Source organism: Oryx dammah, unplaced genomic scaffold (genome assembly GCF_014754425.2).
Source record: "Oryx dammah isolate SB20612 unplaced genomic scaffold, SCBI_Odam_1.1 HiC_scaffold_19, whole genome shotgun sequence".
Lineage (NCBI taxonomy): Eukaryota > Metazoa > Chordata > Mammalia > Artiodactyla > Bovidae > Oryx > Oryx dammah.
The window spans coordinates 15,392,046-15,410,520 of record NW_024070203.1 but is presented as its reverse complement, the minus strand read 5'-3'; the positions used below and the strand labels follow the sequence as shown (position 1 = coordinate 15,410,520).

The window sequence follows — 18,475 nt, the reverse complement described above, 5'->3', positions numbered from 1 at the left end:
ACCCCTTGCTGCCTGCCCAGTGACCCCACACACCTCCCAGCTGGGCTACACATGTGATGCCCGCTTTTCCTGGCAGATCTGGGTAGGCGCCACGGGGCTGTCACAGGGGCGACTGAAGGGGAAGATCTATGTGATGGATGCGGAGAGGAGGACGGTGGAGAAGGAGCTGGTGGCCCACGCGGACACGGTGAAGACGCTGTGCTCCGCGGAGGACCGATACGTGCTGAGCGGCGCCGGCCGTGAGGAGGGGAAGATTGCCATCTGGAAGGTCGAGTGACGAGGGGGTGTGTGCCCTGTGACGTGCCTTCAGCCAGCTGCTGGTGCTTCCCCAAGGGAGGCAGTCCGAGCCGGCTGGGGCCGTCCGCCCAGCGTTGGGGGGTGCCCACTGCAGGGCCTCCTGGGCTCTCTGACCGCTGTTGGCACACTTCCCCTCATGGATGCTGGCTGATGAAACTGGACCGTTTTGGCAGCCTCTGCCGAGAAGCCCTCCTGTGATGTCTGGATGGTCCCAGAATCTACACCCTGGGCCAGCGCCAGGCCAGCGGGGAGCCGTTGGGCCAAAGCACCTGTGAGCTATAGACTGCTGGTCTCTGGCTGTGCCTTCCCGCCTGCTTCCCACAGTCACTCACCAGACACCAGGCGCCAGGCTCACAGGAGCCCGGTGGCCGCACGCTGACCTCCTGTTTCCAGCAAAGCTCACGAGAAGGGCTGCTTTTAAATGACCACATTGTGGTTGAGTAGGTTTGCACCTGCCCTTGCTGTTGCCCGTCAGAGCAGGTGGCAGAGCCTGCCCAGGGAGGGGACAGCACTGGGGTGAGGCTGTCTGCATGGGGCTGAGACAGGCTCTGTGTTTTTTCTTTTTAACAAATGCAGTGTTTTTATAATGAAAAGAGACCCTTTTTATACCAAAGATCAGCATTCTATCTAAAACAGTACAAACAAACCCTTACCAGACACACGTGTCTATTTCTGCTGCATCCGGATCCTGGGTGCACAGCATGTAATGTATGTGTAGACAGTGCCTTATTATTTAACTGAAGATAATCATACTAGCAAAAGACGTTTTGTACAATTTTACTGTAACATTGAGTTTTCGTCCCTGTTTCGGCTTGGCTGCTGGGCATGGAGGGAGCGCTGCGTCCGGGCCCCAGGCTGTCCCCCGTGGACCCACGGTGTGCTCCGCCACAGGAGGCTGGCTGCCACACCCTCTGCCCTGGGTTTGGGGAACCTGGTTAGACATCCTGTCAGGCCCCCAGCACACAGCCAGGCTTCTGAGGCATTTGCAATGACTGCTGGTTGAGAGCTGTGGCCCAGCCTCTGGCTAGGTCTATAGAACCCAAACATTCTGGAAGGTCTGATCATGTTCTGAGACTGTGGTGCAGAGAAGAGCCAGGCGGCTGAATCCTCCCAGTCTGTCCTTCTGGGGAAGGTATGTTCCCCTGACTTCTAGAGGGAAGACGAGACGAGCAGCAGAGGGCAGAAGGTGGCATTCCGGCTTTGTACACACATGAAAAACTAGGGTAAAAGCCCGTCACAAATCCACATAAATTATTGAATTTCCACCCACGTGCACCCAGGTATTTTCACCTCTTCAGGAATAAATTCTCATGTACTAACACTGCTTCCAGTTTCTGTACTTTAGCCAACGTTAACTTGTGGGGGGCTTCTTTAAAATAGTACAGGACTGCTCGACATCACTAATTATCAGAGAAATTCAAATCAGAGTGACAATGAGGTAGCACCTTACAGCAGTCAGAATGGACATCATTCAACAGTCTACAAATAACAAATTCTGGAGAGGGTATGGAGGAAGGGGAACCCTCCCACACTGCTGGTGGGTGGATAAGTTGGTGCAGCCACTACGGAAAACAGCATGAAGGTTCCTTAAAGAGCTAAACATAGAATCGCCATATGATCCAGCCATCCCACTCCTGGGCATATTTCCAGAGAAAACTATAATTCAGAAAGATACATGCAGGACTTCCCTGGTGGTCTACTGGTTAAGAATCCACTTTGCAATGCAGGGGATATGGGTTTGATCCCTGGTCGGGGAACTAAGATCCCACATGCCACAGAGCAGCTAAGCCCACGAGCCACAGCTGAGACCCGACACAGCCAAATATTTAAAAAAAAAAGACACATGCACCCCTGTTCATCGTGGCACTATACACAGCAGCCCAACATGGAGGCAACCTGAATGTCCATCAACAGAACGGATAAAGACGTGGCATGCACACATGATGGAATGCTATCCAGCCATAAAGAGAGCAAAAGGATGCCGTTTACAGCAACATGGGCGCCGCTAGAGAGGATCACACTGAGCGAAGTAAGCCAGAAAGAGAAAGACAATCACCATATGATAAGCCTTACTTGTGGACTCTAAAATATGGCAAATGAACCTATCCATGAGACAAGCATACTCAAGGACACAGACAACAGACTGGTGGTAGGTAAGGGGGTTGGGGAGGAATGGGGTAGGAGGCTGGGGTTAGCAGGTGTAAGCGTTCATAGACAGAATGGATATACAAGGTCCTGCTGTATAGCACAGAGAACTATAGTCCATATCCTATGATAAACCATAATAGAAAATATTTTAAAAAGTGTATATGCGTGTAACTCAATCACTTTGCTGTACAGCAGGAATTAACACATTATAAACCAACTGTACTTCAATTTTAAAAATATTAAAATATCTGCAACCTTGGTATAGACAAAGATTTTTTTTTGAGAAACAATACAAAAAGTGCTAAATACAAAAGAAGAAATTAATGTATTAGACTTCATCAAAATATGCCATTAAATGAAAAGAGAAACCACAGATGAGTGAAAATATTGACAGTGCTATGTCCGACAAAGACTTGCATCCAAAATATATAAAGTGCTCCTGTGGATCAATAAAAAGAAAATTTTTTAAATGGGCAAAAGATTCTTCACTAAAGAAGGTATATCAATGGCCGGTTTGAAAAGAGGCTTAAAATCATGAGTCACCAGGAGTGTCAAACCACAGTGAAATAACACTTGTATACTTGATTAAGATTCACAACAACAAATAAAGATGAGGACGTGGAGCAGATGGTGTCTCCATCCATAACTGGATAAAAACAGCAGAACCACTGGGTAAGCCGTCAGTTTCTTTTAGACACATACCCACCCTACAACTCCACAATGCCACACTTAGCTTTTTACCCAAGATAAAGCAAAACATATGTCTATACAGAGACTCACGAGAATCTCCATAGCATCTTTATCTGTAATAGCCCTGTGCTGGAAACACCCATCAGCTGGAGAATGGATATAATATAGCTGCAGAATGGAATTCTATACAGCAGTTAAAAAAAAAAAAAAAGGAACAGCAATGTGTTTGATTCTCCAAAACATGCTGGGCAAAGTTGACACAAAGGCTGCTGTTTTCATTTATATGAAGTTCAAACCAGACAAAAACAATCATGATAACTGAATTCATATCAGTGGGGATCGGGGGTAAGCTGGAAGGCATCGAGAGAATTATCTGAAGAAACCATTTCATGCAGATTGAGTATTAGGAGTAGGCATATATCAGAATGTTCATAGAACATTGGACCTGTTCGTGTCACTGTGTAAATTCACCCACTTTAAAAAAACAAGAAAATCACTACGGATTCTACAGATGTTAAAGAATTAGGGAATATTTTGAATTTGATGCCAGTAAATTTGGCATCAAACTTAGATGGAATGGAAAATTTAGTAAAAGATATAAACAACCATGACTAAGAAGAAATAGATACCTGAATAGACTTATTTATAATAAAGAAATTTAATCCATAATTTAAAAAACGACAGGAAAAAATGACAAAGGAATAAATAATACAAATTTGCTCATTCTTTTCATGAAAATAGAAGAGTTGAATGCTTCCTATAGCATTAATAAGACATATTACCAGGCTACAAAATAACAGATATTACAAAGAAAAAAATACCAATTTCCCTCAAAAACATTAAAATCTTTTTTAAACGTTTAGAAAATCAAATCTAGCAATACATAAAAAGGACATTACCTTATGATCAAGGAAATTCAGCACAGGAATACAAAGTTGGCTTAATATTCAAGACCAGTTGATGTAACTCACCATCTTAACAAATGCAAAAAGAGAAAACACAAGTTCATCTCAATAGATTCAGAAACAATATCTGACATAATTCAATATCCATTCATGTTAAGAACTCTCAGCAAACTAGGAATAGAAGGAAACTTCTTCAGCTGGATAAAGAGCAGCTAAAGCCCACAAACATTGGACTTAATGGTGAAGACAGTGTTTTCACTCTGAAATCAGAAATAAGGCAGACTTCTTTCTCTTACAGATTGGGAGAAAATCTTTACAAATTATGTGTCAGATAAAGGAATTCTATCCTGAGAAGTCAAAAGTAACATGGAAAACAACCAAAACATAGGACAAAAAACTAGGTTAGAGATTTCACCAAAGAAGATATATAAATTGCAAACACAGGAAAAGATGCTTAGCATCTAAGGAAACACAGATGAAAACCACAGAGATGCGACTGCATACCCGTCCAGGCTCCCTCGTAGTTTGTGGACCTCTGGAAGAGTCCTGCCTTGTCTTTGAGTGTATGTGTGTGTGTGTCTATCATTTCTGAGCACCTGGGAAAGACACTATGTGTCCACTTTCTAGTATCTCAGAGCTCAGTTTCTTGACCTAAAAATTATTATACAGGGACTTCCTTGGCAATCCAGTGATTAGGACTCTGTGCTTCTACTGCTGGGGGCACAGGTTTAATCCCTGGTGGGGGAATTAAGATCTCATATGCTGTGCTGTGCAGCCAAATATATATAATTGTTATATAATTATATAATATATAGAATTATACAATCTCTCAATTTTGTTGGCAGAACCAAGCATGATGTGAGCAGAATGATGCAAAAAGAATTGTGCAAATGGGAAGCAGATAAAAAGTCTGTAATTAATGCCAGTGTGTTCTCTGTAGAGTTTGAAGCCAAATGTGAGATTTCCCACTAAGAATTCAACTCTTTTCACTAATAATTTTTTTCTTCTCCCACTTACAGGAAAATCCTAAGGCATACCTACCAGAAACACAAATCAGTGAATTTTTACAATGACAGATGAGTTACAGACAGGTGATAATAGACAAGATGAACAAAATATAAATTTTCTCTGATTTGCCAATAAAAATTAAAACAACATCCCACACAAAAACTTCGGTTCATATTGTTAAACGAATGTAGTAGACCAATCCGTGCTAATAAGAAAGATGTACAAGTATTTTGGTAAACAAAAAATGTAGATTGCAAACTCTACATGAAAGTGAAGTCGCTCAGTTGTGTCGGACTCTTTGCGACCCCGTTCACTGTACCCACCAGGCTCCTCTGTCCATGGCAAGAATACTGGAGTGGGTTGCCATTTCCTTCTCCAGGGGATCTTCCTGATCCGGGGATCGAACCCAGGTCTACCGCATTGCGGGCAGATGCTCTAACCGCTTAGACACCAGGGAAGCCCGACATGTCGGGTGGTTCACCTGTAAAACCCAAACAAAGCATTGATTCTGCACTAACAGCGGTGGGACAGATGTGGAGGCTTCCGGGTTGAGACGGGGTCCGAGGCGCTCGTTTTCGGTGACATACCCCTGAGCCTGCGCACCCTCCTGCCGGCGCCTGGTGCGGCCCCCGGGGCGGGAGGTCTCGGGGTTATACGCACCCCCGGCGGACGCCAGAGGGCGCTGCCAACTCGCTCGGCCGCGAAGGGGACGAGGGCGGTGCTGGGACTCCAAGCTCCGCCCCGCAGGGAGGGCCCGCCTCTCGCGGCCGGCGCAGCCGCAGGAGGCGCGATGCATGGTCCCCTTTAGTCCCCAGGAGCCCCTTGGTCCCTCCGACCGTGAGGTGTGCTCGGGTTCCGCCCGCGGGGCGCTCATGGCACAGCGCAGGACTAGGCTCCGGGGCGTCCCAGCCTCCATCCCTTTGATGACCAGGATGGATCGCCCTGATAAGCCCCTTGGTGACCGCAACCCCTCCCCGACTTGCACGAGCCGACCCCCTTCTCCCATCCCCCATCCTGGGGCCGGCTTCTGCTGACCCCAATTAAGGGCCACCCTGCTCCCCACTGGGCTTCCCATGTGAGGCTAGCGGTAAAGAACCCGCTTGCCAGTGCAGGAGAAATGAGAGATGCAGGTTAGATCCCTAGGGTGGGAAGATTCCCCTGGAGAAGGGAATGGCAATCCACTCCAGCCTTCTTAGCCTGGAGAATCCCATGGACAGAGGAGCCTGGTGAGTTGCACCGGTCCAGAGGGTTGCAGAGTCAGACACGACTTAGCACGCATGCACGCTCTCCTCCCAATGCAGGTCAAGCAGACCCTTTTGATCAAATCAGCCCCTCCAGCATCACACCTCACCACCTGTGTGACCTTGGGCAAGCCCCTCCCCTTCCACTACCCCCACTGCCAAGTCAGGGTGGCGGTGACTGGCAGCTGTCTGCAGCCCCACCCAGGCCCTGTGGCACCCATCTCATGCCTGATGGCAGCCTGGCCCCTCTGGCTGGCAAGTGGTAACCAGGGTGGCTCCCGAGCTCCCCTCTTTCCTGGAAGGCTCGCTTACCAGTAGTCAGGACCCTACCACCCACCCACCAGGACAGGCCTTGGGAAGGAAGGTCTGCCAGACGTTTGCCCAGCCCGGGGTCTGGCCTGAAAGGGCTGTGCCAGGTCACTGGATGCCAGGTGGGCCTCATCCCCTGCTGGCTCAGCCTGAGCCCACACCTGAGCCAGGTGAGGCAGGGGCCCCAAGGGTGTTGGGGGCTCAGACATGGGCCCCAGGTTGGGAGCTGGGAGGGCCTCTGAGCACCACCCCAGGAGCCCACACGCACTGGCAGGCCCTCCCTGCACTGGGCCCTCAGGCTCCAGGGAGGCAGGGGCCTTCGAAGGGAGGGGCTCTGGGGACAAAGCAGAGACACCCACACTGGCATCTGGCAGGGAAAGGTTTATTAAGCTTCAAACAGAATAACAGAGCGAAACAGACACAGGGGGAGCCTGGTCTACACCAGGAGGTGAGCGCGTTACAGATAGGACCTTGTGCGTGTCGGGGGGCAGAGAGGCAGACAGTGCCATGCAGCCACAGCCCCCGGGAGCAGCCACGAGACCGGGGGCTCAGCGCTGAGACACACAAACACCAGGCTGCTTGTGCCCACCTGATACAAAATTCAGTAATGTGCGATATTACTCTTTATAATCCCTTTTCCTCATAAAATGTTATGTGTTTAACACACACTTATATCACTGCTAAAATCAGCAAGAGCTATTATAGTGCTCCAACTTAATAAGTTGATAAAAAAATGTTGTCCTGTGGCCAGTTCACAATGGAACTAAATAAGTCCTGTTCCGAGACGCCTGGGGAGTTCCTCTGGTAACAAGAGGCATTTCCAATAATCAGGTCATCCTGCCACCGAGACACAGTCCTGGTCCACAGCACACAGAGCCGTGCCCCTGGTCGCCCGGGGGAGGGCCCAGCAGAGGCGGCCACGCCCAGGATGGCAGGGGCCGGCTCCCCACCAGGAGGTAGTCACGGAGGCCCCGACGTGCTGCGTGCTTGAGGGCCGCACTAAGCGGACACCACTCCCTGGGCAGCTGTGCTCAGCAAGTGGGCCCCCGGCAGCCCCGTCAGGCCGGCCTGAGCCCCCAGGCCGGGGAGCAGGCAGAAGACGGATGGGGAGTCTGAGAAGCAGCCGCTTGCAGATGGAGCGTGAACAGTCGCGCGGCTGTCACTGGTAGCAACATTCCGGGAGGGTCCTCGCCTGTGCTCAGGGCGGGGGTGGCCAAACGTAGACGGAGACTCAGGTGTGAGCCAACAGCTCAAGGTGCTCTGTGTCCAATGAATGTGGTGTTTGACAGACTCGCTCCGAGTGGCTGTCTCTGGCACTAGCAGCCCACACCCTTGGCCACAGGAGGGAATGGCTGGGACCTTCTGGAGTGTTCTTCAGACACAGCACACAGGCAGCCCCTTCAGAGGCTCGACTTTGGGGTTCTAGGGGGCAGAGAGCTCCTTCCCCACACGCTCACGCCTTTAAGAGCACACCTGAGGACTACCTGGAGCCAATGGCCTTCTCAGGGCCCAGCCATTGCCTGCCCCCCACAAGGGGCAGTGGGGAGCGGCAGGGGCAGCCCACTGCCAGCCCTCCACCCACCCAGAAACACCGCCAATGCTGACTGCTGGCAAAAGGGGGAGTGGGTGCTGCCTGTCTTCACCGAGCTGACTTTTCAGGGAACCAAAGACGCCAAATCCATGCCACCCTATCTGGGTAGTCCATCGATATGACCCGGCAACCAGCCAAATCCCTACCAAGCTCTCCTCACAGCACCCAGCCCTGACTGGTGCCCATGACCCCCAGGGCTCACAAGGCCAACTCAGGCTCGACTCCAGCATCGGCTACCCAGCCAGCCCACCTGTGGGTGGCACCACCCACTGGTCACCTTGGCTGGAGACCAGACAGAGGACCTTTCAATGAGGGGCCAAAGCCACGCTCCTCGGAGCAGCCTGCCAGTGGCCCCCATGGCTATCTGAGGTACAGCGTTAGGAACCAACCACAGCCCCCAGCCACGGCCGGCCACTACCGCGTGAACAGCCCGCTCCACTTTAGACACCAGGTGACGCCAGAGCCTCGGGTCAGTGCAACCTGGGAATAACCTCGCTGCGGGGATGGGGCTGAGGCAAAAGCACTCACTCCACACCACCTCTCTCCTGACCCAGGCCGCGAGGCACCCGCCCTCCCAGATCCACACGGTAAGACACACTCCGGTCACACACAGGCAGAAGGCTTGGCGGCCTGCAGGACCCGAGACGGCCGCACACACACTCACTTCTGCATCAGCCGCCGACAGACGCCCCTCCCCAGCAGGCCTCTGCCCCAAGTGCGTTCCAGGGTTGTTCTCGCCCTTCCATGTCTTCGCTGTTTCAGACCAGGTTTAAGGCTGGCATCCCCAGGGCCCTGCTTGCTCCTACACAGCAAGCCCCGGCCAGGCTGTGGACAGGGTGGGCCCAGGATGTGTGGCTCTTCCGGCCGGTTCATCTCAGAGCTTGACTCGTGCTCTCCCCTACACACCTACATTTTCAGCTCATTGCCCTCCCCCGTTTTCTGTCAGGAGACCCCCTCGAGGAGCAGAGCAACTAAATAGAGGCTGCAATCTAGAGAGTCACAGGAAGAGGACTTTCCATCCTAAAGGCTGTCGAACGGCATCAAAGTGACCTGCCGGGTACCCGCCGCGGGGGGGCGAGGGGAGGAGCACAGACTGGATGTGGGGCTTAGGAGTGGGAAGGACTTGCCCATCTGGGCACAGGATCCCCAAGGCCCTTCTCCAGCCATGATGCATGTGGGAAACACTCCCATTTCCCAGTTGGTTCTCTGTGACCCTGGGCTTCCAGGGGAGGACACGTGGCTTGCGGCTGCATCCAAAATGGACAGGCACTGCTGCTCCTCAGGGACAAATTGCAACCTGCAAAGTGCCGCCAGTGACGGAGAGACAGGATGGGACCAGAGGCTGGTCAAGTACACGAAGCACGGCTGTTCCTCTCAACACACAGGAAATTCAAGTAGTTTATTTAAAAACTGCGTAGTTTCATCTTGAAATATATATCTATGTATATATATTTGCTTTAGAATGATCATATTGCAGCATGACTCTCATGCGTTTTAAAGTACTTTATTTAAAAACATATTGACTTGAGGCAGCGAAGAGTTAGAGTCCTCTCACTTTATCCAGGTGATGTGTGGGAGGCCTCCCTCTTTCTCCTGAGATCAGCGGACTTAAGACTGACCGTCCCAAAGAAGAAAAGCAGAAACTGCTTATTTAGAAAGAGATTGTGGTTTGAAAAGCACTTCCAAACAGCTGCAGCATGTGACGACCGTGCTTCCCCGGGGTGCAAGTTTGGTTCTGCGCTGAAACCAGAAACGGCACGCTGAGCTGACCTGTGGGGCGGACCGTCCCCCTGTCCAAGACTCGCTTTCTTCACGGCGGGGCGGTCCTGACTCCGGCAGCCAGCGGGGGTGAGCAGGCGCAGAGGTCAGATGGGCGTGGAGTGTCCGGTGTGTGGGCCTGGCGGCGGGCGCGGGTGGCATGCCACGCCAGGAGCTCTGCCCCCATGGTCCCCCCACAGACGGTTCAAAAACAAAGTGCAATGAAAGAGTCACAGCGTCTCCCAGAGCTCCGGACAAGACGACAGGCAGGGGGTGGGCACAGATGCGGGCGGGTGCAGGGACGGCTCTGCTAGCTCCAGGGCTGCCCCTGGCGGGTGGTCCAGCCCGGCCCAGCGGGCCTCCCCACCAGTGTCCTGGGGGCCCAGCCTCCTCCCAGCTTTGGTGTCGCAGCTACTGCGGCCCGCCACCCAAGTATAACATGTCAAACAGGAAAGCAGGAGATGTGTTCTTCAAGAAAACCACAGTTTTGGAAAATAAAGACAAAAATTTTTTTTTTCTAAAATAATCATAGAGAAAAATACTCTCCAATAGCTGCAGCACCAACAAAATGTGACGAGATCTGACAGAACGTCCAAATACCTGTAGGCATCCACAGGGAAAAAATGTGATAAAAAGTGTTTTAGTCACTGACTACACAACCGTTATCTGAAGAATTCAGATAAGATATAGCAAAATACATCAGATACTTTTTTGCTTTCAATTATAACTTCAGAAATGGAAAAATCTTATTTTTTTCTAAATTGCTTCTCTAAATGGTAAATCTGGTTTATAATTTTAAAACATGCAGAATAATATACCTGCAGAACAAAAGAGACAGTTGAAATTAAAAGATCTTTTTTCGATTAAAAAAATGATTCATTTTAATTGTGGAAAAAGTAATTAATGTGTTTTCACCTACTGGCGCAAACCTACCCTACAGCTACTGAGCCTCCACCAGGGTTGGTGAAGGGCTCTGGTGCGCGCGGCCGCCAAGGCCACGGCAGCCAGCCTGCCGGGTGCCACCCCCACCTCCCCGCCGCCCTGGAATGTGTGCGCGGCGCGGCTCAGACCATTGACTCGGTCTCGATGAGCCCCTGCGGGCCCTCCTTCCGGGACAGCTTCAGCACCGTGGGCTTCTCGGCGCTGCCGCTCGCGCCTTCGCCCAGTGGCTGGGAAGACAGGCCCTTCTGCTCTTCCTTGGCCTCTTCGGACACCTCTGGGTAGATGACCAGGAAGGCGGCCGTCAGGAAGCCCAGGAAAGAGCCCACGGAGGCCACCATGGGGATGACACGCACGGTCCCCACCGCATCGACCACGCTGCCCAGGGCGGAGGCCACCAGGATCTGGGAGATGTAGACCTGGCAGGACAGGATGGCGCAGTCGATGCCGAAGCCACGCCTGGAGGTCCCGGGGCTGTGATGCACATACTGCAAGAGAGGCGGGCATGGCATGAGGGCAGGGCCCAAGGAAAGCCACGCACGGGCATCCCCAGGGTTTGAGACAGAACTGCCTTCTCTCAGTGGCTACACACTCGCTTGCCTGGCTCTCTGTCCCCCCGATTTATACTGAACACGGTACTGGGGGTTCCAGCCACTGCAGGAAGGCAAGGAAAATAAATAAAACCCTTAAGAATTAGAAAGGAAGAAATGAAACTCATTACCCATGGAGGATGTGACTGTGTGTGCAGAAAGCCTGGGAGAATCTATAAATATGCTATGACAATTAATACAATATACCATATTTAGGGAATATTATAAAGGCTCAATACTACAAAGTTTTAACTCTCTCCAAATTGATCCATATAATCAATGTGTTTCTAATTAAAAAAAAAAAAGTCCAGAAGCTGATCCTAACATTTAAATAAAAAGGAAATGGTCAAGGTAACCAATTAACAATGTGGAAAAACCAAGCTGGAGAACTTAACACTACCAGGTTTCATTCAGCTCTTCTTGTAAAACTACTTAAGACAGTGTAGCCACTGTGAGCGGACAGAGCGAGCCATGGAAGAGAATACAGACGTCCCCCAGTCAGACCCCCGCCCACGTCCATGCTTGGCAGCGTGGGGGGAGAGGGACAGGACACTGGTCACGTGACCATCCTTACTTGGGGGCGCCGTAAAGTTCTGATCAACCTTAGACCACACACACGCGCGCTCTATCCCAGGCAGACCACAGGCGAGGGCGTGAGTGCAAGGGAAGACGTGGGCAAGAATGCTCCACGCAGAAAGCGCCAGTGAGAACCGCAGAGCCGCCCACAGCTGGTGGCCTCGTGGCCTGGGCCTCCCCTCCAGCGCCCGCCCACCCACCTCTCTGATGTCGTGGTACTGCCCAAGCAGCGCATAGGGGCAGTAGGAGATGCTCATGGAGACGATGCCCATGGTGCTGATCATGATCATGGCCACGTAGACGTTGGCAAACATGGCCATCACAGCCGTGCCGACGGAGAAGCCCAGCGTGCCCAGCACGTAGATGACCCTGATGCTCAGGTCGTAGTTGTCCAGGTACTTCTGTAGCAGGGCTGCAGAGAGGGGCCGCCTGGTGACTGGAAGGCACACGGCCTGCTCGCTCCCCTGCCTCCACTGCACTCAGCCTGGCTCGGGAACAGGGACGGGACGCCCCTCGTCTTTCACTCCCTGGCCACCACGCACAGCCCCTGGATGGACCCCAAGCTCACCGTGCCCTAATCCACCGCCAGGGGCTCCACACCTCAAAAGGAGGCCGACCCTCGTGGTTCCAGACCTATAACCTGGTTCCATCCTGCAGCCCCGTGGGGACTCCCCACCTTGCAGAGCCAGGCCTTCCGGACCCTTCCTCCAGTCTAGGCCCACTCGGTGCCCTCTCTGGCCTTGGGCCCTGCCCTGCCTTGGGGACTGAGTTGTGGCTGGTTTTCCTCGCGAGTCCCAACCCCTCTGGGTCAGGCTTTCTGACCCAGCCCTCCTGAGAAGTCCTGTAGTAAAGCAGGCAGCACTGTGACCGTCAGGCTGGCTGTCCGTGGTCACTGGCTGTTATCCCATCATCCTCAGGTAGAGACTGAGCAGGGTCCAGGGCAGGATCAGCCAGAGGCCCGTAACCACGGCTCTGCCCCATTCCCGGAAGGCGTGCCTGTGCGCTGCTCCTGAGCCTGAAGCCTGACACTGCCACCCTCTGTTCTCCAGGGCACAGTGGACCCCAAGGAAGGCCACTTGTCTCCTCCAGCCACCCCGACCTCCAGCAGACCCCAGACACACTGCGTGTGCTCAGCCAGAACCCAGGACGCCTGCTCTTCAGGCTCAGAGCACAGCTCCTGCAGTGTGCCATCGCTCTGGGCCCTGGCAGGCCCTCCCCGGGAGCTGGCAGGTGGCCGCATGGACAGCTGAGGGCTCGCAGCACTGGCGCGAGCGGCTCCGCCTCCAGGCAACGATGAACGGTGACGCTGCTGCTGTCCCTGAGGGCCAGCCCCGTCAAGGCAGGGCCTGCGGCCCATGGAGCAGGACGCTTGTCAGTCTTTGGGGTCACGGAGCGAGTCCAGGTGCTCAGCTCACCTAGCTGGGGGCCGCTTACCTGAGCAGGTGGCACCGGTGGCTGCGTAGATGACTAGGCCCCAGCAGCCCATCTTCACACCCGCGCTGTAGGCCTGCCACGCCGTTGAGTTGGATGGAGCCTGTTCCAGACACAAGATGAGGGTTCAGGGGGTGGGGCCGGCATGCTGCGCCTCCAGGGGGAGGGGTCGTTTACACCGAAATCACTAATGCATCTCAACTGCGGCAGCGCAGGAAGAAGCAGCCATGGCCCAGACCCGCTGCCTGTGGCGGACCTTCTGCACTCTCCCCCAGCCCTACTCTGCTATCTGGGCCCAGGACGTCTGCTGCTCCCGCCTCTGGCCTTCCTGAGCCCAGTGGCTGCACAGAGCAGCCTCGGCCTGGCGGGCCGCATGGGGCAGGGAGGACTGAGCCGTGACCACCTCGGACCTCCTGGTGCCACTCTGGGCCAGGAGCACAGGTGTGAACCCGCGGACGCCCTGGGGCCTATACACCAGCAACAACAGAAAGCTGCTTCAACCTGCAGGTTCTGGGGCCACCTGTGTATGGAGAGAGCTGGCCCGCCTGCCTCCAGCTCCCTGGTGTTCCCGCACTTCCACAGCCTGGGGCAGGGCGGGGTGTGCTCACCACAGACCCAGGCCCGGACGCCCTCTCGCATTCATACACGAGGACCCCTGACCACGCTCTCAACAGGGGCGCATCCGGGCTGGCTGTCGCCCAGGCTTCCTCCCACAGGGAAGGGGGGCCTGGGCACTCACCTTGGGGTCCCCCTCGAAGATGACCTGGCCCATGAAGTCGGTGTAGAACACGGCCTCGGCGATGACAGAGAACCAGGTGAGCAGGTGGCAGAGGCAGAGACGCACCAGCTCGGGGGGCATCTTCAGCATGGACAGCCAGAGCAGCCGCACGGTGGTCTCGCCCTCGCCCTCCTCGCTCTCTGAGTCCCCGCTGGACGTGGTGGCCCCGCTCTGGTGGCGGCGGCGGTGCTGCCGTGGCCGCGCCTGCAGCTCGTAGAGGTCACTCATGCTGCGTGAGGGCTTGATGAGCACCACGGCGTTGGCACGCCGGTGGCGGTAGCGGTGGGAGCCGATCTTGCCATAGTAGGAGAAGGTGCTGGAGGCCTGCCGGCGGAACACGTGCCGGCGCCGGCGGGCGGGGCCTGCCGTGGTGGGGGCCTTCAGGGCGGCCCGGCTGTAGATGCAGGTGCCCGGGCCATCCCGCAGCCCCGCGCTGCCCCCGTTTGGGAGCCTGGCCGCGCTCAGGGGCTCCTCCAGCAGGGTCTCATCCTCGCTGGCGGGTGCGCGGAGTGGCAGGGGCCGGTGGGGTGGCCGGGTGGGGCCATGCTCCTGGCTGGTGCTCCGGGGGGTGCCGGGGCAGGAGGCGTCGTGGAAGATGGAGGGCTCGATGTCCTGCAGGAAGAGCTCGGGCTCCAGGCCCAGTGCAGCCTCAGGCACGTGCAGCACCGAATCGCTCTTGCTCCGCACCAGGCCCTCGTCCAGGAAGTCCAGGGCCAGCTCATGCTCTGACTGCACCTCGTCTGGGAACAGGGCACCGCCGTCCAGCACGCAGGTGCGGGGGCTGGGGGCTGGCGTGCCAGCCGGGTCCCCACCACGCTCCTGCTGGGGGCTGTACTGCTCCTCCTCGATGCTGGACAGGTGCAGGGCCACAGACACCGTGAAGATGATGGCCGCGAAGAAGAACAGCACCTGGTTCTGCGTCCGGAACCAGGAGCCCAGGAAGGTCTGGGTCCAGTCCAGCCCGCCCAGCACGTAGCCGATGGCCCCGCCGAGGCCTGGGGACGGGAGGGGATGGCACAGATGTGAGCAGAGCAGGGGCACGGGCCACGGGGCGGAGAGCTCAGACAGATGTTCACAACTCCCCCCACCAAGGGGGGTTCCTGGGTCACTCAGAGAGAGAACGGGAAGAGCAGGGACAAAGCACGACAGCTGAGCCCAGGCTTGGGATCCCGACCTGACAGCTTCCTGCTTCTTGAATTAGGAGGGAAACTGGTCCCGCCCGGGACTCTCTCCCCACTGACCACCATCCCCGAAGCTCAGGAGCCCACGTTCCCATCAGATGGGAAAGCTGCCCGAATGGAGGGGGCGGCCAGCATGGGGCCCTGGCCTCGGGCCAGCAACCTCACACGCCCCCCACCTCAGACCAGTCACTCAGCTCTGCCGAGGCCCTGCTCACTGCCTCACCCACCGGGGTCTACATGAAGCTGCTCGGGGGCCATGAAGCAGCCTCCCCCGGACCAGACGATCCAGGGGTGGGGCTCAGAGCCGGGGCAGGGCCTGCTCACCAGCAGAGAAGGCGTGGATGTTGAGGGCCATGTCCTGCTCCTCGCTGTCCACCACGTCCAGCAGGTACGCACGGATGGGCCCCTCCGTGGCATCAGCGCTGAAATCCAGGACCACCACCCCCAGCACAGTGAGGACGATGCCGATGGGCTGCCGGGTAGGGACATCGCCGAGGGCCAGGCCTGCCGGGACACAGAGGAGCAGCGGCTCAGCGACCCCCACAGCCGCCTCGGGGGGCTCTGCGCTCTTGGGTGCAGCCTCGCCACACGGGAGGCAGGCTTCGTCTCTCCCGCTGCTTTGAAGCGGGTTATGAGCCGTAATCAGACACCTGCCTCAGGTGAGCTGCCCCTGAACCCGGAGACCAGCCTGCTTCCTGAAGGCTGAGTGCCGGGGGCCAGTGTGAGGAACTCCGTCCATGGCAAAGGTCATGAGGAAGGAGGCTTGGCATATGCAAAGGCGTGATCAAGCCTCAGGAAACCCCCTGTTCCCGAGCATCTACCCCCAAAACCAGAGTCTGTTTTATGCTCTCACCTACACCTCTGACTTTACGGGGGGCCCTCCCCCATCACCATTTCTCTCGGAGAAGGAGTTAACGTGCAGCTCCAAGTCAATAAAAATTCCTGGGCATGACAAGCGTGTTTCAGCTTAGGACTCCTCTGAAGGTTATCTAGCCCGCCTGTATAGGTTCCTCCGGCCACATGTGATTGTTTACAGCCTCCCCATCTGAGAGACACGAGATGTTTTAGACTTACTAAAGGCAAATTCTTTTGGGGAGTTGGAAATTATTAGTATAGTGGGTTGGTTAAGAATTATATTGGTGAAGGGTTTTTTCATTTGTTGTGCCAATAATTGCTGCTAATTCCCTGTCCTGGGTGTGACAAGGATGTCTCAGGTCAAACCTCTCTGCTGACAGACTAGCTTGTGTGACAGGATTATCCATTCTCCTGCCACTATGCACATGATTGTTTACTACCTCTCAACCATAAACAGCACAGAGAGTTTTGGAGTATTTTGAGAGTCTTAATTAGCACAGGGCTTTTTCTTCTTGTTGAGTCAATGATTGCTGCCAGGCCTCCATATCCTTAGGCACCTGGGAATATATTAATCAATGTATTTGGAATATAGAAAAGGAAATATAGTAGTTTTTAAGGTTAGCAATACTAGACTTTTTGAGTTAATGAATTTTCTCTTTTGTAATAGATCACTGTACTTTGTTATATAATACTGTGTCCTTGCTATGTAAAAATGTAACTTTATCACTATCTTATGACTAAATAGATCTTAAGGGGAACATTGGGGAAAGGATTTTCATTTGTTGGGCTGATGTTTGCTGCTAAATCTCCATATTCCCTCCTGCCCTTATAATGAATATAACTAACATACAGGAGAAATAAGTATTAACCTTTAAGCATATGGGAGAAATAAGTATTAACCTTTAAGATTAATCATGTTAACCTTGGGTTAAATAAATTCCTTTCTTGATTGTAACTCACTACACCCTCACCCTATAGGAATGCAACTTTATTTGGAGGGTGGTGCCTGGCTTAAGAAAAAAACACCCTTGGAAAAAATAAGTTTTTTGGTTATCAGAAAGAAAGGGTCGTGAAATGTCAGCAGGTCTCATGGCCAGAAGATGATGTAAAACCCCTAAGATCTTTTTTTATATACATTTATGTGAAGCACTTGATTTTGATAAAGGTCAGGACTCTGTATTCATCTGCATGACTCTGTATTCATCCCTATGTGCAACAAAAGGTATATAAGCAAACCCAAAAATAAAGAAATCGGATCAGTTTCCAGAAAGACTGATTCCCCCCATGTCGCTTCTTTCTTGCTCCCAGTTTCTCTGGCTGAATTCCCATCTGGAGCATGGATGCTATTCCACATAAACCAAATTATTCAGCCTCTTTTTCTCCACTAATTTTCCTACTACACTATCCGTTTCTAATCTCTCTATATATCTGTAATTAAATATGTATTTTTCCAAGGACGCCGACTCCGTCCCCACCTTCGAATCACCCTGGACCCTGGCAGCTGAGCTGCTGCTGGTTGGACTGGATGAGGAGCACTCTGGGCACAGAGGTGCTGTGGGGCCTGGGACCCCCCCAACTCTGCAAGTGGGGGTTCCCAGACAGCCCTGCCCCACATGAGGGCCGGGAAAGGGGCTTCTGACCAGGAGAGACACAAGTACAGTGAGAGGCATGGCACCCGGGTGCGGGGCAGGGGCTCCAACTTCTGTGTGTGGGCCACAGTCAGCTGGGGCCACCCCCACAGACAGGTCCCTGCGAAGACCAGTGTTCCTTCTGAACTGAGCCTGCAGGTGCCTGGAGGGTAGCAGCCTGTGGACTCCTGACCCAGGGACAGCCAGCTTGGGGCGGGGCATGGTGCACAGCTCAGGGAGGCCCCTCTTGCACCCCCTCCAAGCCAGGGACTACGCCCACCCTGCCAGCATGCACGGGTCCTGGAGGAGCTGAGCAAGGCTCTGTTGCACACAGACTCTTCGGCTACCTCCCTTCCTGAGCCTCCCAGCGTCCGTGATTGCCCGAGGACCAATGTGGACACGGGCAAGTTCACCTGTGTCAGGACACAGGTTAAGCTTCTGTCTTAGCTGTCACCGGAAAACAAGACTTTTGCTTTTTCACGTTCCTGATGGGTTCTCTCAAGACAAAAGGTATTTTCCCACAAATAGCTGCTTTAACTGAAAACAAACA

The 18,475-nt window shown here is 53.8% G+C and overlaps 2 protein-coding genes across 5 annotated transcripts in view; one reads left to right on the top strand and one right to left on the bottom strand.

Annotated features, from left to right (window-relative positions):
• Positions 1–3,916, top strand: part of DENND3 (DENN domain containing 3) — a 53,193-nt gene extending 49,277 nt beyond the window's left edge. For all 3 annotated transcript variants that reach the window (XM_040261710.1, XM_040261709.1, XM_040261711.1), the window contains one exon: positions 77–3,916. In XM_040261710.1, the coding sequence (XP_040117644.1) occupies positions 77–277 (201 nt within the window). In that variant the 3' untranslated portion in view covers positions 278–3,916. The remainder of the gene's footprint in view (positions 1–76) is intronic.
• Positions 3,917–6,966: 3,050 nt separating this feature from the next.
• The window catches only part of SLC45A4 (solute carrier family 45 member 4), a 67,532-nt gene continuing 56,023 nt past the window's right edge, over positions 6,967–18,475 (bottom strand). The window contains exons 4-9 of one of the 2 annotated variants that reach the window (XM_040261713.1): positions 15,767–15,946; positions 14,223–15,256; positions 13,487–13,586; positions 12,253–12,464; positions 11,306–11,374; positions 6,967–10,547 (exon numbers count right to left, since the gene is read on the bottom strand). In XM_040261713.1, coding sequence (XP_040117647.1) covers positions 10,359–10,547; positions 11,306–11,374; positions 12,253–12,464; positions 13,487–13,586; positions 14,223–15,256; positions 15,767–15,946 — 1,784 coding nt within the window. In that variant the 3' untranslated portion in view covers positions 6,967–10,358. Of the gene's footprint in view, positions 11,375–12,252; positions 12,465–13,486; positions 13,587–14,222; positions 15,257–15,766; positions 15,947–18,475 lie in introns of both variants that reach the window. The other variant, XM_040261712.1, reaches the window with a different exon arrangement.